The 22,545-nt window shown below is 54.7% G+C and overlaps 2 protein-coding genes across 3 annotated transcripts; both read right to left on the minus strand.

The window, feature by feature from the left end:
- Positions 1 to 141: 141 nt before the first annotated feature.
- Positions 142 to 9,501, minus strand: SLC27A5 (solute carrier family 27 member 5). The gene is given in 11 exon segments (XM_010587080.3): positions 142 to 608; positions 1,482 to 1,545; positions 1,547 to 1,573; positions 1,676 to 1,870; positions 3,145 to 3,186; positions 3,188 to 3,264; positions 5,503 to 5,661; positions 6,048 to 6,257; positions 6,666 to 6,986; positions 6,989 to 7,301; positions 7,303 to 9,501. Coding segments are annotated over 11 exon segments (1,689 nt in total). The 5' UTR covers positions 7,354 to 9,501; the 3' UTR covers positions 142 to 378.
- A 130-nt stretch (positions 9,502 to 9,631) lies between these two features.
- ZBTB45 (zinc finger and BTB domain containing 45) lies at positions 9,632 to 16,574 on the minus strand. Of its 2 annotated transcripts, none has more exons than XM_064294336.1 (3): positions 16,462 to 16,574; positions 13,078 to 14,377; positions 9,632 to 10,582 (listed from the first exon to the last, which is right to left on the minus strand). In XM_064294336.1, the coding sequence occupies exons 2-3, from the start codon at positions 14,375 to 14,377 to the stop codon at positions 10,326 to 10,328; spliced, it is 1,557 nt and encodes a 518-aa protein (XP_064150406.1). In that variant the 5' UTR covers positions 16,462 to 16,574; the 3' UTR covers positions 9,632 to 10,325. The 2 variants fall into 2 exon arrangements, with proteins under 2 accessions (XP_064150406.1, XP_064150405.1); XM_064294335.1 differs by lacking the exon at positions 16,462 to 16,574 and adding an exon at positions 16,203 to 16,455.
- Positions 16,575 to 22,545: the final 5,971 nt, after the last annotated feature.

A 22,545-nucleotide genomic window follows, 5' to 3' on the forward strand; every position in this document is an offset into this window, starting at 1 on the left:
CCCCGCCCTTGTCTCTCCACCAGGGACCTCAGCCTGCCTGGAGGGGCAGCTCCATCTGGGAAAGGCCAGGGATATGGGGAGGATCTGGCCAGCCTCACATCCACACTGGGGTGCACATATAAGAGCTCTGACTTCACAGTGATCGCACAGGACAAAGCAGAACTGCCCATTGGGTTTCCAAGGCTGTAACCCAACCACCCACAAACCCCATCTCCTACGGAACCGAGTAATCCTGAGTCCCCAGGTCTCTTAACTACCAGAAGTCCCGCCTCTCAAGCCCTGCCCCCTCCAGGAACAGGAAGTCACGCCCTTTCAGCCTTGCTCTTTCCAGGCTCTGAAGCCCCGGGGGTTCCGCCCTTACCCGAGAAGCCCCGCCTCCTAGTCCAGCCCACAAAACCCCGCCTCAGACCGGAAAGTGTCACTGAGGCAGTCTAGGAAGTAGAGGAAGCCCTCGCGGTCCGTGGCCAGCAGGCCTCCGGTGTTATAGTAAACGTCGCCCGGGTGCCTCACGTCCCGTACCAACTTCCGTTCTAACAGCTCTCGCGGGCCTCTGTAGCCCATAAAGGGAGAGAGTTTCGTCACCCGGGTCACCAGCAGCCCCGCCTCCCCTGGGGATCAGAGTAACCAAAGAAAAAATAATAACTATGAACTAGAATCCCAGGAGCCCACCAGCCCCCCGCCGGGGGTTTCCAACAACAGTGGACTCTTCATCACCTAGGACTTGCCAGAGACAGAGACAGAGACAGAGACAGAGACAGAGACAGAGACAGAGACAGAGACAGAGACAGAGGCAGAGAGAAACCCAGAGTCAGGGAGATCCAGAGATGGGAGAGGCACAGAGACAGATACCTAGAGATGGGGAGACAAAGTGACTCAAAGAGAGACAGGGATGAAAAGTGATACGGAAAGCCATGTAGAGAAAAACAGAGATAGGTAGAGACACAGAGATGGGAAGACCCAGAGACTGGTAGAGACATAGAGACACAGACAAGGACAGGGAGACACAGAAAGCAAAAGACAGCAAGAGAAAGAAGGCAGCAGCAGGGGAGCCCATAAGAAACAGGGAAAGAGTAACAAGGGATGAATGAGGAACAGAGACAAATGAGATGAGAGGGACACAGAGCCTTGTAAAGCCCTATGAGAGAAGACATAGGAGAAAGTTCAGGACAAGAGGAGATTAATGACTCAGAAGACATAATCCTAACAGAAAGCTCAAGAAAACAATTTAGAGACAGATGCCCAGAGACCCAGAAGACCAGAGTGAGAAATTGAGTCAGTGGGATCAGAGGGAGCACCAAGAGACAGATGGCTCCAGAAGGGTGGCCAGACAGGCCAGGGACTTGGGGTCTGAGTGAGAGCTGTAAATACCCTCGCTGGGGTGACTAGTGAGTGTTGGGACTCTGGGTGGCTTGTTGCAGTCAAGAAGGAGCCTGAGGGTACCCGCTTCTCTCACACTCAGGGAAGGTTCCCCAACCCCATACCTGGCTCTGTGGGGATGCACAAGCGACGATCATCACTCATGGCCTCCACAGCCTCCGTGTCAAAACTGCATGAGCTCAAAAGGGGACAGTAACTGTAGGGGGTGGGGAGGAAGGTGTAGGGAGCTGTCAGCAGAGTCTCTGTGGGCTCTGCCCCAATCAGGGACACTGTCTTATTAGGCACCTGACCTACTCACTCAAAGGAGGGAGTTCACCTTGCCCAGGGCCCTGCAGTGCCCCGGGTGGTTGACGAAGCCACTGTTGTCCTCTGTGGAGCCATAGCCTTCCCAGATCTGAATGGGACCGAAGTGCTGCTGAAAGGTCTTCCACACTTCTGCCCAGAGTCCAATGTCCACAGCCAGACAGACCATGTGTTTCCTGTCTTTGGGTTGCTGCAGAGATGTCCCGATGGGTGTGAGGAAGAGGCACTCTTGGGGCATGCCTTGAAACCCTTACCTTAGGGGAATTACCTAGGGGTGCTACTCTCAGATTCTTAGCCTGGGTTGCAACCTAGGGAGATGACTGAAGGCCTATACTTAGGGAGCTATTTGGGCTTCTTACATGAAGGTAGTTACCTGGAGTCTTTACCTGGAGGGTTACCTGCAGTGGGGTACCTGAGACGCTTGCTTGGGGGGGGTAGTTACCTGGGAGTTACTTGGGGGAGTTACATGGGGTCCTTTATCTGGGTGAAATAATCTGGAAATTTGCATGGAACTTTTACCTGTAGGCCTTACCTAGAGGTTACCTGAAAGATATGTGGAAGCCCCATCTGGGTGGTTCCCTGGGGCCCTTTACCTGAGGGTGGAGTACCTGGGGTTTTACCTGTAATTACCTGGAGGGATTAGCTGAGGAACTTACCTAGAGACAATTACGTGGGTTCTTTTCCAGGGAGGTTACTTGGGAGCCTTTACCTGGGGGTTATCGGGGGGATATCCAGAGGCCTTATCTTGGGAGGGATTACCATCATCTTGGGAGGGATATTGGGGAAATATCTGAGATCTCACCTGGGGAAGTTACCTGAGGGCATTACTGGAGAGTTACCTGGAGACCAGACCTCAACTGCTCTGTAAGGATGAGGCTGGCTCACATCTAGTGAGTTTACCCTGAGTCACACCCTGTTCTAGGTACTTTACATATATTTAAAACCACTTGCTCTTGAGCTGATTCTGACTCCTGGTGACCCCATGTGTGTGAGAGTAAACCTGTGCTCCATAGTTTTCAATGGCTGGCTTTTCAGAGGGAGATCACCAGGCCTTTCTTCCAGGCACCTCTGGGTAGACAAACTTTTAAACTTTTGGTTAGCAGCCACGTGTATTAACCATTTGCACCACCCAGGGACTCCTACATATATTTAACTTGTTTAATTCCCACAGTACTCCTAGAGGTAGGGGCTATTATTATCCCCATTTTCCAAATGAGGACACTGAGGCTGAGAGAGGTACCCAAAGTAGCACAACTGGTCAATGAGTGAGCCACAGTCAGGTACTTTGTGTGGGACTCATTATCTGGGGCTTTTCCCTGGGGTGTTTTACCAGGGGGACCTTGCTTAAATCCTGTACCTTGGTTTATACCTAAGACCTTTATTTGGGATGTCAATAACTGGGGTGTTCACCATGGAACCCTAATCTTACAGCCTCACTGGGGGTCCTCTCCCAGGAGCCCTCACTTGGGGACCATTACACAGGTACTGCAGGATCTCGCCCACATAACAGGATCACAGTCACACCATGCTTCCAACAGTCATCCCAAAAGCAGGAGGCAGAGAACTTCGGGGCCAGGATGGCTCCTGAGGGTAAGGTAAAGGGGAGTTCAGGTCACGTTTCTAAGCCACTGTGAGAAAACTCTTTGATTCTCTGAGTGTGGCCCCCTGAGCACAGGGACAATGTTGGGTTTATCCCTGTGTTCCTGGCCTAGCCAGGATTGCATCCATGGCAAGAGTTTAATGAGTGGCTAAGCACACAGCTGCTGCACATAGACAGGGCTGGGTTTGAATCCCATCTGCAGGATGTGTGAAAAGGGTGCCTGGTACAAAAAGAGCACCCACTAAATGAGGACTGCGAAAATTAATCACTATTGAAAATAATAAATGTTTTACAAAAGCCCAGCTGGGCTAATGGATGGCTTTGAGCATGGATGGGAAATATCTGAGGTCTCACCCGGGGGTGGTTAGCTTGGATGTGTAGATGAGAAGGCAAGTGAGTGGGTGAATGGATGGATGGATGAGAAGGTAGATAGATCAATGGATGTCCACTTGGGTGAATATATTTCAGGGGTCACCAAAGTCACTCCAGGAAAGTGATTCCTTCTTTTCTGATCTCCTCCTATGAAGCTGTCTCTGTGGAAGGCATTCTCCTTACCTTATCTCTAACCTACACTAAAACTCTGCAAGCTAAATGTCATTATCCACACACCCAAAGGGGCAACTGCTCATGTGCTTGTGGGGGTAACGACTGTGGGTCTTATTTGAGGCCATTATTTTCGGCGAGGAGGTAAAATATAATGGCCTGTCTGTGAAAATGGATGAAAATGTTTCCAATGCCAAGTCCTTGAAAAAAAAAAAACAACCAGCTCTGTTTGCAATCCTTAATAAAACACCTGACACAAGAAAGGCTTTCAAGGGCAGGTAAAACCAACAGGGGAAAGGTTGTTACTCAGTTTTTCAATGAATGGTCCACCTGTTGTCACCACCTGAACCTCCCAGTCCATCTTAGCATCTCTAAGGTAGGACAACAGGCATGAGCTGCTTCCAACGTGATGAGTTAGGAAGCACACAGCACCCCCTGGAAGGTTCTTGCCAAGAATACTTGAACCTGAATCTAACAACGCCTCTGAAGGGAATTTCCAGTCTAGCAGAAAATGCAGGGAAAAGAGGAGAGACCTAACAAGTAAATACAATGGGGAGACTTTGTTTAGCTGCAAAAAGACAATTAGACAATTGGGGAAATTTGACCATGGATTGGGCTGTAGATGATATTAAAGGGTTACTGTAAATTTTGTCAGGTATGATAATCACTTTGTGATTACATTTTTAAAGTCCTTATATGTTAGAGATACCTGCAGTAGTTACAAGCAAAAAGATACAATGTCTAAGATTTGCTCTAAAATAGTTTAGGAAAAAAAGAGGGAGTGCATATAAATTGGCCACATGTTAACAGTTGTTGAAGCTAGATGAGGATATGTGGGATATCATCAAACTATTTGCTCTACTTTTGTGTAAGTTTGAAATTTTCCATGATAAAATGCTTTAAAACAAACAATAGAGTAAAAAAGACAACAACAAAAAAACCTGGTTGCCATCAAGTAGATTCTGACTCATGGCAACTCCGTGTGTGTAAAACTGTGCTCCATAGGGTTTTCAGTGGCTGATTTTTCAGTCGTAGATAGCCAGGCCTTTCTTCCGAGGTGCCTCTGTGTGAGCTCGAACTTCCAACCTTTCGGTTAGCAGCAGAACCCGTTAAGCATTGTATCACCCCTGCACTTCAAAAAAAGGCAAATGGGAGGGAATAAATGAAACAAGTGCAGCAAAATGCTGATGGTGGCTGAAGCTGGATGGTGGGTACATAAGGATTCATAGTGTGTGTGTGTTTAGAAATGTACATAATAAAAATTTGAGAAAAAAGACAATGGAGAAGTCCAAGTCTGAACTCCAAGTCAGGTGTCCAGGTAGACAGCCCAAAGGAGACTTTGGCAAGCATTCCCTCACTGGCTTCTCTTTGGGCCATGTCACAAATCTGTCACCAGCATCTCCATTGCCTACCGAGTACCTTCAGAAGCTTCCCTGATGCCTGTGTCTGTTACTCATTTCAGCTTTTGTCACCTCATAACCAAAGCACAGCCATGCTGGGTTGTGTGAGGGTCCAAACCTCTCTTCCAGTAGCCCTGGGACTCCTTTCTTTGAGTTCCTTCTCAAAGCTGAGAACCCGGGGTGCTGGGTAGCCTATATGGTTTTGTCAACTTGATAGCCCCACCTTGAAGCCCACACTGGGATTCTGTGGATTGGAGAGGTCCTCGGGCAAAGGCTTACCGAGCTCCAGGCAGCCAAGGACTCCAAAGACAAGCCCCATCACATGATGCAGAGGCAGGACTGTGTAGATCACATCATCACCTGTGACCCCAAACAGGGACAGCATCCCAAACATACACAGCAGCTGCTCATGTGTGAGGATAACCGCCTTTGGGAGTCCTGGAGGATGAAGGAGTGGGAAGGGTGGGGTAGTGAATGGTCAGCACAGAAGCAGGGTGGGTCAAAGATGGGCCAAAGGTGGTAGACAGGGGTGGAATCTCCACCACCAGGGTTGTATTGGGGTTTGAGGATCTCAGAGTGTGGTCAAGTATGATTCATGGTTGGGTTTGGGGGGACAAATTTGATTTTCACTTCAGAGGCTAAAATCCAGCTGTGGGTAATCAATCAAGAACAGAGGCAGTATTTCAGTGTTGAACACTGGAATCACGCTGGGAGTCAATTGAGGTGAGGATTAGAGGGCAGGGTGGGTTTCAGAGGACAACTGTGAAGCACAGGTCAGGGTCAGAATTCAGAGATTGGGGACCAGGGCTGCTGGGCACCCTTACCAGTGGTTCCTGAGGTGTAGATGTACAGGGCAGGGCTTCCTGGTGAGATCCCTGCACGTAGGTAAGCAGGCACTGGGTCTGAGGGAGCAGCAGCTAAGATGGCCCCCAGAGCCTCCATGCCCAGCATTGGGGATGAGTTGCTGAGGTAGAAGCAGCACATGTTCTGAGCCTGCAGCTTGGGAAGGACTTCCTCCAGGCTCTCCCGGAGGTCTGTGGGAGCCAGTGAGAGGGGAAAGTGAGGCAAGAGGGGAAAGTGAGGCAAGGCCCACCTCGGGGGTTGGGAGTGGGGAACCTGAGACCCAGAGTTGGCAGTAAAGGAGCCTCCTGCCATGGAGGAAGAAGTTTGCCAAAAAAAAAAAAAAAAAAAAAACGCTTTGAGATTCTTCAGTGGAGAATCCCATAGTTGGTATTTTTTTTTTTTGGCAAAAAGGATGGAAATAGCCATTGTGAAAAAAATAAAAATTGGTACTCTCAGAATATTTCCTGATAGATTTAACTTTAATTGCCTGTGAGAGTGAGTGGGAAGCAAAGGAATCTTTGCTCAGCCTCCACCATCACCACTGCCCTTTGAACTGCCATCCTCCCTGTCCCCTTCCACTGACCCTGAAGGGCCCTCACCTGGGTTGACCACCAGCAGCCCCGCTCCAGAGCTCAGCACAGTATGGACCAGAGGTGCCCCCTGGCTGTGCGTGTTGATCCAGGCTGCAGGGCAGCCTAGCTTGGCCAGCCCCAGCCACAAGCCGAGGGCAGGAATGGCCTGGATGGCCAGTACCAGGAGGGCGGTTGGCTCCTCAGCAGACAGGCCAGTGTGGCCACCCAGCTTGGCCTTCAGGGCCCATGCCACCCGGCAGGCCTGGGTGTCCAGCTCTCCGAAGGTGACCTTGCAACCCTCAGGCCCCATGCACACCAAGGGCACGCGGTCCAGCTGTGCTCATGCCACTGCTCAAAGGCATCCATAAAGGTGCGGGATGGCCATTGGTTCAGCTGTGCCCATATCTGCAACCCCAGGCGGATGACCCAGACCACAAAGGCAACGTCAGCTGGCAACCAGCACAGCCCTGGGGGTAGCCTGGCTGGCAACAGGGTTAGTGTGGCAGCTGCGGCCACTAGGCTAACCGAGTGGGGCACCCAGAGGCCGAGCCAGGGTCGCACCAGAACAACCAGGCCAAGCAGCACACCACAGGTGGGGTCTCCCAGCAACCAGCGCAGCACCAGGGCCATGGCAGCCGGCCATGCAGACTGCCACAGGGCCCAACAGCAGCAGCAGCAGCAGCAGCAGCTGGACCAGCCTTGGTCTGACGCCCATTGCACTGGCTCCCTCCTTGAAGTGGCAGCGGTATGCATAGTCTCACCTCTACCACCCGGGCTGGCTGTCCCTGACCTCTGGACCCCCAGGCCAACCCACCAGGCCCACTTCCCTGGAAGTTTCCCAGGAACTGTTGACAGTGGCTGCTTCTGGTCAGGCCTCTGTTCCTGACCCTGCTGTGATTGTCTGTTTTGCTCTGCTGGGGATTCTGCCTGGCTCCAGTTCCTCTGAGTTTGTCCCTGCCCACCTGGGCCCCTCTTGTCTGTCACATTTGTCACTCCTTTGCCTCTGCCATCATCTATAGGATCCCCTTTCCTCTCCCTGGCCTGTCCCCCCATCTGGTGGCCTGTCTTCCCTCTGCCTTTGTGGCTAACTTCTGTAGACCCAGTTTTCTGCCCCTTCATTGGTACCACCAGCCTCCTGTCATCCCTCCTAGCTGTCCTTTGGACCCAGCCCTGACTCGCTCTAGAGGTCTCTGCTCCAGGACTGGCACCTCCCTCTTCCTTCTCCTCATACACACGCTGTGCACCAGGTCCTTGGGCAACAGGCAGAAATCCTGCCCTCAGGCAGTTGACGATCCAGTTTGGGAAACTGAAGATAAACAGGACCAGAAGTCAGGCCTTGCCAGCAGCACTGCCCACAATCTGCACACCTAAAGAGGTTCTCCTGTGGTGTCCACTTAACCCATAGGGAGATGGGACTCAGCCAGGCTACACCCCTATCCACAGGACCCTGGACCACGAGCTGCTGAGGGAGCAGAAGTCACCTGCAGCCTTGGTGCCATGATCCCAGGAGCTTAGCCCCCTGCCAGCTACACAGGGGATACTCAGTGAATGAGCACATGCAGTGTCAGAGCTCAAACCCAGCTCTACAGCCCACCCTTGCTTCACTGGGGGCCAGGAGCTTAGACATCTGTGTGTGGTTGGAACGGAAAGGCCTTGGCAGTTAACCTTTGGGAGTGGGCTGGGCTCCAAGATCTGTGATTAGCTAAGGACTCCAGGAAGGTTCAGCTGGGCCTGTTCCTCCAGGCTGCACTCATGTCCCTCACCAGCTCCACATAGGCTTGGCATTCAAGCCAGAAGCCTCCCACCGTGCTGGAGGAGGATGAGAGGTGCCCCCGGGCAGGCTGCCAGCTTGATGATGTGGCCTGTGAAACTGCAGGCCTGTCTTCAGCCACCCACTGGGCCCAGGGATCCTGGTCACTGCTTGTTATGGATTGAATTGTGTCCCCCAAAAATGTTTCAGCTTCGCTAGGGCATGATTTCCAGTATTGTGATTGTCCATTTTGTCATCTGATGTGATTTTCCTATGTGTTATAAATTCTACCTCTATGATGTTAATGAGGCCAGATTAGAGGCAATTATATTAATGACGCAGGAATCAATCTACGAGATTAAGTTGTGTCTTATATCAATCTCATTTGAGATATAAAACAGAGAAGCGAGCAGAGAGACATGGGGACCTCATACCACCCATAAACAAGAGCCCGGAGAATAGCACAGGACCTGGAAGCCCTGCGCAGAGAAGCTCCTCCACCAGGGAAGAGTGATGACAAGGGGCATCCCCAAGAGCCAACAAAGAAAGCCTTCCCCTGGAGTTGGCACCCTGAGTTCAGACTTCTAGCCTCCTAGACTGTGAGAGAATAAATTTCTCTTTGTTAAAGCCATCCACTTGTGGTACTTCTGTTATAGCAGCACTAGATGACTAAGACACTGCCCATCCCCCACGTGGCCACTGTGCTCAGCCCCGTTACCACTTCCCAGAACTTGTGCTCTCAGTGGCCAAGGCACATATCCTGGGGCTTGTACCACTTCAAAGCATCCTGACCTCAAAATCCCTCATAAACCGCCCCCAAAAGTCAGGTGCTCAACCAAAATACCTATCAGAATGGGGACAGGGGTGGGGTGGGAAACTGACATCCCAAAGATCCGACAGTCTAGTTGGTGGATCTGGGAGGTGGGGCCTCGAAATCTGCATTGTGGGCAGCAGCCAGGAGTCTGAAAAGAGGGGTTCCCATATGTGACCTCCATCTCCGAGACCCACCTCAGTCGGGGCAGAGCCTGCCCCCTCCCCACAGGAGCAAAGGTTCCAAGAGAGCCAAGCACCAGCCCTATGCCCATTCCTTACCCACTCCCCCAGGACAGAAGCCCAGGATGGCGGCAGGAGCCTGTGGTTGAACATGGAATAAACTCAGAGATGGATGGGCTGAGCCCTACACACACAGCCTAGGGGAGATATCCACGGTCCCGGCGCTCATGGCTTCATGTCTCAGGCCCCATGGCTCACTGTCCTTTATTACATCCCAAGACCCATCCTCAAGTCCTTGGTGGGTCCACCTGACTCACCTAGGCATCTGACCAAGGAGGGGATACCCTGGTCTTCGTGGGATATGCTGGGCCCCCACCCAGTCCTCCACTGGGGCTGGACAGCAGCCCCAGACTTTGCCCCGCCCCACCCCACCCACACAGGAAGGGGAGATGGAGATGCGAACCAGGTGTAGGGCCACCAGTCAGTGCCCCACGTCCAAGGGTCTGAGTGCCCCGTTCAGGATGGAAATGGTCCAGTTCTCAGAGGTGGTCAGGTTTCTGAAAGGTCCAAGTATGTGGGAGGAAATGAGAAAGAAGGGCTGGCCCCCCATCAGGTCTGGAGAAGGAGTGGAGGCAGAGAAGGGGTACCTGGGCTCAGGTGCGAGGGATCTGATGGTGGAAGCATGATTAAGATACCACTGCGGGTTTGGCTTGCCCTGGGCACGCAGGACAGGTGTGAGTAGACTGCCTCACTCAGGGACATGGTGTGACCCGTATCCACAAGGGTGTGCACTGACTCACGGGACATGATAGATCCTGCGGTGGGTGTGGCCAGACTGTGCAAGGCGTGGCTGAACGCACTGTGGGCGCGGCCTGGGACCGTGGGGTGTGACTGGGCCTGCAGTGGGCGTGGCCTCAGTAATCGAGGCGTGGGTGGGCCCCGGATCAGGGAGCGGGGTGCGCCGCCAGGTGGCGCTCGAGCAGCGCACGGTGCGAGAAGACCTTGCCGCAGGCTGGGCAGGGCGCACGCTCAGGGCGGTGCGTGCGCATGTGCACGTTGAGTGAGCTCTTCTGCGTGAAGCGTTTAGCACAGACAGCACACTGGAAGGCTCGCACTCCCGTGTGAGTGACCATGTGCTTGAGCAGGTAGTCGCGTAGCGAGAAGGATCGCCAGCACACGGCGCACTGGTGCGGCTTCTCCCCTGTGGGCGAAAGGACGGGCCGTACATACACGTTAGCCGGGTGGAAGTCCCCGGGACACCCTGTCGGACAAGGAACCCCCCTCCCCTGGGGTCTGCCCCTCACCCTAGGATCATCCTGACCCGCAGGGACACCCTTCTCACTCCCAGACTACTTCTGTCATCCCGAGATCCCACTGCCTCACAGGGACCCCTACTCCCCAACTCCTGACCTTCCCTCCACCACGGGCAGAGATAAACATCAGGGTCTCCGTTCACCTCTGCACTCCAAACTGCACTGTGCCTGCCTCAGGGAGATACTTGGGCAGGCCTTGCTTGGCCACAATTCCCTACCCCATCCTCCCCATGCCCACAGAGCGCTCCTCAACTCTGACAACTAGTCTCAATTCTGAGGACACTATGGAAAGGCCCCTCACCCCTATGTGAAGACAGAACCTGACACACCTGCCTCCTTCCTGCAGGAAGCCCCTGTTGCCCGAAGCCCCTGTTGCCCAAAGCCCCTGCCTGATGTAACGTAACTGCAGCACACAGTGAGCTGTACCTCTCACTCTTGATCAGAGGAGGGTAGGCAGGCTGTATCAGCATCAGAGGACTTCAGGGCACAGCCTGCCAGGAGGCCCCCCAGACCAACCAGGTCCCAGCACCTGACTCAGACCACACACTTCAGGCAAAGTGTGCACTGCCTTGGGGACCCTGGAAGGTCCTCCACATGCTGACCACTCAGCACCCCTTCTTCTGCCTGTCCCCTTCCTCCCCCTGCCCCCTTCCTTTCTTCTCCCCATCCTCCCCAAGACACCCAGAGAGAGGTTTTAAGATGTAAGTCACATCTCATCACTCCCCAGCCCAGAATATTCCTCTCCACTAACGGTGAAATCCTAAATTCCTGCCCTGCATGGTGCGCACGCACCCACACACCCACACACCCACCCACCCACCCACACCCACACCCACACCCCCCTCCACTGTGGCATGGTCTTCCAGCCAAATCTCTGCTTTCCTTGACAACACCAAGCTCAGCCTTGATCAAACACCCATCCGCTCCCACCTCAGGCCTGGCTCAGCACAGCCAGCCACACTTCTGAGCTCCACCCTTGTGCTCCACTGGTGGCCCTGTGGTTAAGAGCCTTGGAAACCCTATGGGGTAGCTCTACTGTGTCCTATTCAGTCCCTATGAGTCAGAATCAACTCCATGGCAATTGGCTTGGTTTGGTTTAGTCGCTTCACAGCAGTCCCTCTAACCCATCCTAGCACTGGTCTGAGGGAACTTTGCTGCAGTCTTGGTGAAGCCCCCTCTTCCCTCCCTCCTGGGCTGTGGGGTATTTACATTGCAGCACCTGCCTCCTCCTGCCCCAGGTGCAAGGGCTCCTAAGGCCCTAATCTTGCCCCCTTTCTGCAGGTTCCATATGCTCTTCTTAGGCCTGTGCGCTCCTCCTCCCCTTCGACCCCTGACCTGCTGTCCGGAGAGGCCCAGTCCCTGCTTTCCAGCCTGGCCTGGGCTAAGCCTACCAAGGGCTAAGCCTCCCGCTCGTTCCGGGTTCCTGCATGGGGAGCTACAGCTCCCACCGCCACCACCCTTCCGAAGGTCCTGGGCAGGTTCGTGCTTCCCCCACATAGCCTCAGGATCCCCACCTATAAATTGAGGTGGCAGAATGGACAGGAAGGGGCACTCCATGGCCTGCTCCCCAAAACTGAGTCAGCCCACAAGGCATCCACTTGGGCTCAATATTCAGGCCCCCTGGGGTCACCAAAGAACAGGGCTAGATGGATGAACAGTTTACCGAAGGTGCAGCCAAGGCCTGGAGCCAGGCAGCCCCCTCATTATTCACCAGTCTGCTGCTTCAGGCCCCCTGGAATCACATGACGAAAAAGGGCCAAACCGGGGCCGCACCCGAGTCCCGTGGCCCCAGAGCCCGCCCCTCCCGTGACCAGGCACCGGGGGCTAAGAGCCCCGTGGCCCCAGGGCCCGCCCCTCCCGTGACCAGGGACCGGGGGCTCAGAGCCCCGTGGCCCCAGGGCCCGACCCCTCCCGTGACCAGGGACAGGGGGCTCAGAGCCGCGGGCCCCAGGGCCCAACCCCTCCCGTGACCAGGGACCGGGGGCTCAGAGCCGCGGGCGGGACCCCTCCCGTGACCAGGGACCGGGGGCTCAGAGCCCCGGGCCGCAGGGCCCGACCCCTCCCGTGACCAGGGACCGGGGGCTCAGAGCCCCGTGGCCCCAGGGCCCGACCCCTCCCGTGACCAGGGACCGGGGGCTCAGAGCCCCGGGCGGCAGGGCCCGACCCCTCCCGTGACCAGGGACCGGGAGCTCAGAGCCGCGGGCGGCAGGGCCCGACCCCTCCCGTGACCAGGGACCGGGGGCTCAGAGCCCCGGGCCGCAGGGCCCGACCCCTCCCGTGACCAGGGACCGGGGGCTCAGAGCCCCGGGCGGCAGGGCCCGACCCCTCCCGTGACCAGGGACCGGGGGCTCAGAGCCCCGGGCCGCAGGGCCTCCCCGCTCACCCGAGTGGATGAACATGTGCTTGGTGTAGTTCTTCCGAGAACTGAACGTCTTGCGGCAGTGGCTGCACTCATAGGCAGGCGTCTCTGCGGCGGAGGGGCGCGCCGCGGCGCCCAGTGTGGCCGGAGCAGGGGCCGGAGCCGGAGCTGGCGCGGGGGACGGGGCAGGAGCCTCCCCTAGCTGCGCAGCAGCACCCACAGAGGTACCCGGAGCTGTGTCAGGCTGGAGAGCCGGGTAGAAGGCGGGTGGGGGCGCGGGGGTCGGTGGTCCCGGAGCACCCAGGTGAAAGGGGAAGAGTGAGGCGGTCGGCCCGGCGGTCTTCACGCCCGGTGGGCGGGGGCCAGCCAGGACGCAGTCAGGTTGGTCAGGGGCAGAGGTCTCCACAGGACAGGCCTTGGCGGCAGTACCATCCTCATCGTGCCAGGCGGAGATGTAGCTGTCAGGAAATACGTCCTCGGCCACTGCAGCTCCCCGGAAGTCCTTCCCAGCGCCGCCGTAGTCAGGGAGGCCAGTGGGCGCAGGAGGGTCCTCGCGTGCACTGCCTGCGGTGGTATCCAGGAAACCAGCGGTGCAGTCAGCAAAGGCAGGGGGCGCCTGGCCTTCACCCGGGCCACTGCCACCCCCTTCTCCATCCTCGCCATCCGTCTCATCGTCTGTCTCATCGTCGTCGTCGTCGCCACCATCCTCGGGGGGTGCAGGGACTGCCAGGTCGGCGTCAGGAGCCTGGACCTTGGCGGGCACAGGGGGCGCAGGCAGCTGCAGGCGCGCCGGCTGGCGTTGCTTGCGGCTGTGTGCCGTACCGGAGTGGCCTGTCGGGCGAGCGGCCAGGAGGTGGCGGAGGCGGTGGCGTAGCTGCGCGGGTGCGAGCGGCGGGGGCACTGATGTGGGCAGGGGTGCAGGCACCGGGGTGCCTGGGACAGGGGCGCGCCCGCGTGCGATGATCTGCGTGCATTCGTCAATGACCGTCTGGATGCGCAGCACAGATGCGGCCGTGAGCACCTGTAGCGCTTCGCCTTGTGCCACCACCAAAGAGCCGCTGTAAAGGAACTCCACGAGCTGGCGCACCGTCTGCGCAGGAACCACCGGCGGCACGCGGATCTCCGAGTGGCCTAGCAGCAGCTTGTCCTGGAAGAAGGGCGAGCCGGCAGCCAGCACACAGCGGTGTGCGCGCAGGGAAGCCTCGCGGATGCGCACGGTCACATCGCAGAAGTGGCCGCCCAGTCGCTGGCCGTTTAAGGTCTCGAGCAATGAGCGAGAGAAGTTTTGCAAGTGGATGTGGTGCACTGCCTCCGCCGCAGCCATCTGTGCAAGACAGGGAGGAGGGAGGAGAGGTCAGCTGGGGATCATCCTCTGTCCCAGCACATGGCACAGCCAAAGGCCCAACCCTGCGCCCTCAGACTTCCCCAGGACCTCAGCAGCTCCCTCTGCCTCCGCAGCCCCCAGCACACCACACCCCCGAAAGAGGATGAGATACCCCCCCATGCCAAACGTCTGCCTTCTCCCTTCCCCCTCCTTACTCACTGCTCAGGGCCCAGGACTCAGCCTGCCCATCCCTGGCCCACGTGCCTCTACCTCCAGTATGAGTATGCTTTCCCCATGTTCCCTTCTCAGGGGCAACCCTGTGGAGAAGAGGCCAGGGACTGTATCCAGAGCTGGCTGCCCCTCAACCCAAACAGCAGACCAGGTGGTGGAAACACTGGACCCTGTCCCCACTACCCTGGCTGCGACTCCTCCCACTCAACCCAACCCCCAGACTCCCGAGCATCTAAGGCCTTTTGTAGACCCTGGGGCTGCTGATTTAGAACAGGGTTATGTTAGATAGTGTATGGAGAAGTCCTCCTGGGGGATGGGAGATGGGGTGGGTGAGTCGGGGTATGCGTGACACAGAGTTGAGGATAGGCTGGGCATTAGCCTGGCAGACACCCCACATGAAGCCAGATTTTGGTCCCTGGCAGACCCCAGCCCAGCTGGCAGGGAGGTGCCTCTTGCTGCCTCTTGGGGTCTTAATGGGGCCCATGGGACACAGAATATAGGTATGGCAGAGAGGGTGTGGGTGGACAAGCATAGGGGTGTGTGACCAGGTGGGCAAAGGTGCGCTAGGTCAGCATGGCTGGGCAATCCAGAGCTTTTTGTGAATTCTCATCCAGTTATCAGGGCATTTACCACCCTCCAGCACTGGAAAGTGGAGGGGGTACCCCCAGAGGGGACTTTGCCAAGCCCCTGCTACCTCACATGCCAGGCAGGTGACCCCACACTCGCTCCATGGGCTTCCCCTGACAAACAAGGATGGAGCAACTGGCTCACCCCACACCCAAGCTGCACACACCTCCAAGCTTCACCTACAGTCTGGGGAAGAAGAGTCGGGACATGGCGTGTATCCTGAGATCCACCCACTCTGGTGCTCAAGCAGGGTCTCACAGCCCCAGAGGGGTTCCGCTGAATCCCGTCTCTACATCTTCGGGGTCTTTTGGGGTCTCAGCCTCAACCCCTCTGGCTCCTGATGCCCCCCTTCCCCGCCTTCCGGCTGCTCAGGCCAGACTCCTCTTTCTTGCATCCCCCACATCTGACTCCCTGGTCCACTTTGCACACTTTTACTGCCCCAGTTATCACTGGCCTGTACTGTGGCAGTAGACTCCTCACCGGACCCCTCCACGCCCACTACCTCCTGGTTTATTCCCCACACAACAGCCAGAGGGAGCCCGCTGAGACCTAACTCAGATCGGCACCCTCCTCTGCTCAGAACCCTCTATGACGATGAATTCTTGGTATTCCTCAAACGGCACGTGCCATTACTTCAGTCAAAAGAACCCTTCCCCGTCTTTATTCACCAGGTATCTAAACGACTTCAACTCTGGCCCAGGTGATGGAGGCTGAAACCTGTGCATCACATTAAAGGGCATTCCTCAGCTGGCTCGCCGCCCTGCCCCCCCCCGGCCCCGCCCCGCTCCTCTGCGGGCTCCGATTCCTCTTTCCAGATACAGGGCCTTCCTGGATACCTCAGAACAAAGGCCCACCTCTGAGACCCGCCACCCAGGTCCATCCTCCGGGTCTGACGTCGCGTTCCTACCGCCACGCCTTTGCCCATGCCACGCATTTTACTCAAAGCATTCTCTCCCATATTCCGTACCATTGCTAGCGCCCCAACCTGCGCCCCGAGTCCCCTCTCAGGTCCGCTGCGGCTGCACGGGTGCAAGCCCCCTACCGCCCTAAGTCTCCCGCCTCCGCGCCCTTGCTAGCGCCGTGCTCCGGTCCTGCAGCGCCCCCTCGCGTCCGCCGCAGCGTACGCTCTGCAGCTCTCCGAGCCCAGTACGAGCGCCTCTCCCCTGGCACACCCGGGCATCGTTGCGGGCTCAGCAGCAGGGGGATGCCCGCCCGCTCGACCCCACCTTCTGCTCCTCCTCAGACACCAGGCTGGGCCGTGACCTCCTCCTCCTCACCGCCACCAAGGCCGCACTTCCGGGCCACAACCCGGGCGGAACACAATTCTACTGCGGCCGGGGCGCTGGGGAACGCCGGCCCGAAGCACGTTTCCGGCATTTCCATGGAAATCAGATGCGCCGACCGGCAGCACTTCCGGCTGCCTGCCTGTATGGAACTAAAATTTTGGAAACGGGGGCTGACCAGGCGCTAGGAAGCTGTCTGTCAGAGCAGGGTTCCGCCGTCCCCGTGGAGGCAGGGTGGAATTTGGGAGCTGTGTTGTTGTCAATCCCTTGCTTGCACACCCCACGGTGAAGATGGTGGACTGTAATGGAGAACAGGCGCGTAGTCCAGGCTTAAGCACTCATGGCCCATCCTGGCCAGCTTAAACCCCGCTGCAACATCACATCAAAGGGAAGCGGCATTTTTCTCATAACACAGTGGGGACAGGAGTCGCGTTTGCCCCCTAGCCCGTCCTGTTGCTGGGTGGAAACCCCAGGTTCTGCTGGGTGTCACTCCTCTCCGCCAATAAACGAGAGTCTGAGGTGGGAGAGGAAAATCTGGTGGTGTAGTGGATAAGTGCTATGGTTGGTAGCCAAAAGCCGGCAGTTCGAACCCACAAGGAGCTCTTTGGAAACTCTAGGGGGCAGTTCTCCTCTGCCCTAAGGGTCCCTATGACTCAGAGTCAACTGGATGGCAACAGGTTTGGTTTTCTGGTTTTCGTCAGGTGAGAGATCAAGAAAGGTGATTTTATTTGGTTGCACAAGGAAAGGAATAGTTAGGGTTGTTGCCATCAAGACTACCTAGTGAGGGCGAGAGGGAAGGTTACTTTTATGGGCTTGAAAGCAGGAAGTTCTTACAAGTTACATCAACAACATTCTTAATCATACTACATAGGCCCAATGGGGTTTACATATAACTTCATTCCTCAGGTGTTCAGAAAATGGTTAAAATTCACCCAGAATTGGAGAGTTGCTGTGTATGAGGTACCAAATGAGATAAAAGGTTAACCTGAATGTCAACATGGTGCCTAGACCAGTTTCCACCAATTTCCTCTATTTTTTGGCAGAAGTTAAGGAAAGGGGAACCAGGATGTTGACTTAAAGCTACAGGGTGTGTGAAGCAAGTTACTTGAGGCAGTGAAATTTTCTGAAGCCTGGGGACCTCTGTTTTAGTCCTACCCCAGCTATATGCAGGGCATAGGTGAGCATAGGGGAGCCAACGCCACCAAGGCCATGGCTACCATCCCCTGCCCAGAGCCTAGGTCCCAGCTGGAAGGCAGAGGCAGTAAGACCCCACACACCCCCACCCCACAGGACCACCAGGCTCATCTGCCCTAAGGCGAGGAGTGAACAAATGAATGGATGTAAGCCTTCTGCATCCCACACCCTGGGCCAGAACTCAGAAAAGTAAGGGAGGTGAGCTGTGGTTGCATAAGCCAGGAGAGTGGCAAGTGGCCAGACCTCAAAGACCAGAAAGCGTGAGATGGGACAGAATCTATGGGAAGAGCCATCCAAAGGAAACAGCCTCTTGTCTGCAAGGCCCTGAGATGAGGCAGCTGTGCAGGATGCCCAAGAGCCAGGCCCACTAGCCAGTGAGGTTGGAATATTGGGCTAGCTAGGCTTTTGGCTCTACTTCTGGGGGCTGAAGGGAGGTAGGAGGTCCTGGAGCTCAAGTTCAGAAGACCTCAAGGCCCCAGTGGATCACATGCCCTAATCCCCTGGAATCTGTGAATGCGATAGTACCTGTGAATAGTTGTACTGCATGGCAAAAGGGGCTTTGCAGATGTATGGTCCCTGAGTGGCCCAAAAGGTTCGTGTTCAACGGCTGATTCGTCCAGCAGTGCTGCAGAAGAAAGGCCTGGCGATCTGCTTCCATAAAGAGTACATTCAAGAAATCATACGGAACTCACTTCTACTCCATAAAACATGATCTTCATGAATTGGAATCGACTACACAGCAACTGGAAACCCTGGTGGCATACTGATTAAGTACTACGGCTGCTAAGCAAAAGACTGAGAGTTCAAATCCACCTGGCGCTCTTTGGAAATTCTATGAGGCAGTTCTATTCTGTCCTATGGGGTCACTATGAGTCAGAATCGACTTGACAGTAGTGGGTTTTTTGGTTTGATACAGCAACCAGTAATCACCTGCCCTTAAAATGAGATGGTCCTGGATTAATTGGATGGGCTGAATAATTCCTGGGTGGTGCAATGGTTTGCTCTCAAGTACTAACCTAAAGGTTTATGGTTTGAACCCACCCAGTAGTACGATGGGAGAAAGACCTGGCAGTCTCCTTCCATAAAGACTACAGCCAAGAAAACACTACAGAGCAGTTCTACTCTGCAACATATGGAGTTGCCATGAATTGGAGTCAGCTCAATAGCAATGGGTTTTTAGAAGGTAACCATGAGGTCCTTAAAGACAGAAGGGGAAGGCAGAGAGATTTGAAGTAGGAAGAGGACTCCACAGGCTTTGAAGGTGGAAGGGGCCACAGGATGAGAAATGTAGGCAGTCTCTAGAAGCTGAGAATGACCCCTGGCCAACAGCCAGCAAGGAAATGGGGGCTTCAGGCCTACAACCACATGGAACTGAGTTCTGCCAATGACCTGAATGAACTTAGAAGCAGATTTTTCCTCCAAACTTCCAGATAACAGCCAAGCCCAGCCAACACCTTGATTGTGGCCTTATGAGTTCCCGCCTAAGGAGCAGCCTGGACTTCTGACTACAGAATCGTGAGCTAATAAATGAGTGTTGTGCTAAGCTATTGGGTTTGTGATAATTTTTTACAGTCCCATTTGCACACTTAAAGGGCTGTGAGATGGACGGTGGACCCAATAGTGTGGCAAATACAGGAGGCCAGGTAGGCAGCAATGGGAGAACACGGGACAGATTCAGGGTAGGACGGAAAGGACAGGGCTTCAGAGGAGGTATCAGCCTTGAGGGGAGAGACTGGGAGGATGCTGGTGAGTGAGGGCATGGCCCAGTATCCCTGGGTATTGTTAGGTGAATGGAGTCAATTTCAACTAATAGAGATCCTATGTGACAAAGTAGAACTGCCCCATAGGTTTTCCTAGGTTGTAATTACAGGAGCAGATAGCCAGGTCTTTTTCCTGTGGAGCTGCTGGGTGGGTTCAAACCGCCAACCTTTCCGTTAGCAGCTAAGCGTTTAACTGTTTTGCCACCAGGGTTCTTTTTAGGCCTGAGTAGGCAGGAAGAGAAAGGAGCCCTGGTAGTGCAGTGGTTGAGTGCTCAGCTGCTAATTGAAAGGTCAGAGGTTCAAACCCCTAACCACTCCGTGGGAGAAAGATGTAGCAGTCTGTTTCCGTAAAGATTTACAGCCTTAGAAACCCTATGGAGTAATTCTACTCTGTCCTATAGGGTTGCTATGAGTCGGAATTGACTCAACAGCAATGATTTTTTTAGGCAGGAGGAAGAAACTGAGGCCCAGACCCCTCTGGCAGAAAAAAGAGGTGGCAGCTGAAGCTGCAAGAGTCACAGGCCTTGAGAAAATGTCTATTTTGCTTTTCTGTCCAAAGACCTTGTCATGGTGATCAGGGGGCATGTGGATGAATAAGTACAGCTGAGGACACGGGTTAAATAAAAGTGGGGTGGCAGGTCAGGGGGCTGGGGTTGTGGCCTGCAAATGAAAATCCCAGGCCGAGCCGCAGAATCTGGGGGAGTGATGAGGGATAGAAGGGGCAGGCACCACCGGCTGGGCATGGGGAAGAAGCTGTGAGACTCCAACTGCCTCAAACACATGAAAAGAGCACAAGAAATCGATCGCTGGGGTGGGCCAGGCAGAGGTACAAGCCCCCAGATACCAAGAGCCCTCCAGGGCCCCTCAGCCCTTTCTGCTGCCAGCTCCATCAGGGTCCCTTACCTCCCTCCCTGCTCCATTCTCATCTGGTGCCTCCTTCTGTGGCAGCCGCTGTCCAAGGGTAAAGCCCAGTGCTTGAGGTCCCAATGCCTACAAACCCAGCCCCAACCTGGCAGGCCTATGCCAGGTGTGGGGTCTATGGTGTGTCAAGTGTGCAGTCTGGGCTATGCCAGCTGTGGGGTATGAGCTATACCAAGTCCCGGGACCCAGGCACACACCTCTGCCAGCCAGGAGCATCCACCTAGCAGAGGGCAGAAACACTGAGCATGCCCACTGAGAAATGCTTCCTGGCCCAAGGCAGAGGGGTAGAGGTGAAGGAGTTCCCTGGCAAGGTGGATACCTACAGCTGATGGTTGAACGGTTCTGGGAAGCCATGTCAGAGGTGGAGGGAAGGACATGACAGATCTCAGAAGCTGCAGCTTGGGGAAGGGGCTGGAGGGGAGACTGGACCCAGGCCCAAGTGGAGGCCATGGAGGTGACAGGAGCAATGGGGTTAAGTATGTGGTAATTTATATATGACATACAATAAGTGGCCTTCAGGGCCAAGATGGTGGAATAGTCAGACACTTCCTGTAGTCAGTTTTACAACCAAGACCTAAAAAAAAAAAGTGAATTGATAATATATACCAATCTAGGAGCTGTGAACATCAAAGACAACGTTGAGGAGTGGGACTGAGCGGCAGGGGGAGGGAAAGACAGTTCAGAAGCAGCAAGGATTTGCCAGACCTGACCTGGCCAGCACACTGCAGGCTGGATCTGCTGGCATGCTTGGGGTGAGGCAAGCAGTAGCACTCGGGACACGTTTTCCACACCGAGAGAAATTGAGCGGCAGAGAGTCTGCACAAACCTCCGGAACCAGGGAGAAGCAAAGCTAAATCTGCGAGAAAGTTAAGTGCAAGGGTCTAACCCACCTTATGGGATCAAAAAAACCCTCTCCCCTCTGAGAAATACCTCTTTCCCATTCCCCGGTCTGCTCTGGTCCAGTCCAGCTTCAGCAAGTGCAATTGCCATGCCCCTGGGCTGAAAGTGGGACCTGTCCATCACGTGAATAAATATATGCACACTCATGTTCATTGCAGCACCGTTCACAATAGCAAAAAGATGGAAACAACCTAGGTGCCCATCAACAGATAAATGGATAAACAAATTATGCACGCAACGGAATACTGTGCAAAGATAAAGAACAATGAGGTATCGGATAAACACCTCACATCATTGATGAATCTGGAAGGCATTATGCCGAGTAAAATTAGTCAAGCACAAAAGGACACATATTGTATGAGACCACTATTATAAGAACTCAAGAAAAGGTTTAAACACAGAAGAAAACATTCTTTGATAGTTATGAGGGTATGGAGGGAGAGGAGAATTTACTAACTAGATAGTAGACAAGAGTTATCTTAGGTGTAGGGAAGGACAACACACAATACGGGGGAAGTCAGCACAACTGGACTAAACCAAACACTTCGAGGGACAGAGTAGCAGGGGCAGGGGTCTGGAGACCATGGTTCCAGGGGACATCTAGGTGAGTTGGCATAAAAAAGTTTATTAAGAAAACGTTCTGCATCCCACTTCGGTGAGTGGCGTCTGGGGTCTTAAAAGCTAGAGAGCGGTCGTTTAAGATGCAGCAATTAGTCCGAACCCACCTGGAGCAAAGGAGAATGAAGAATACCAAAGACATAAAGAAAATTTTAGCCCAAGGAACAAAAGGACCACATAAACCTCCATCAGCCCGAGAGCAGAACTAAATGGTGCCCAGTTACCACCAATGACCGCCCTGACAGGGAATACAACAGAGAGTCCCTGATGAAGCAGGAGAAAAGTGTGGTGCAGAACTCAAATTCACTTAAAAAGACCAGACTTAATGGTCTGACTGAGACTAGAGGAACCCGAGAAGTCATGGCCCCCAGACTCTCTGTTAACCCAGAACTAAAACCATTCCCAAAGCCAGCTCTTCAGACAAAGATTATACTGGACTACGAAACATAAAATAATACTCGTGAAGAGTGTGCTTCTTAGTTCAAGTAGATACACAAGACTACATGGGCAGCTGCTGCCTGGAGGTGGGATGAGAAAGCAGAAAGGGATAAGAGCTGGTTGAATGGACGAGGGAAACCCAGGGTGGAAAGAGGGAGTGTGCTGTCATATTATAGGAATTGCAACTAGGGTCACA

This window comes from Loxodonta africana, chromosome 11, assembly GCF_030014295.1.
Source record: "Loxodonta africana isolate mLoxAfr1 chromosome 11, mLoxAfr1.hap2, whole genome shotgun sequence".
Taxonomy (NCBI): Eukaryota; Metazoa; Chordata; class Mammalia; order Proboscidea; family Elephantidae; genus Loxodonta; species Loxodonta africana.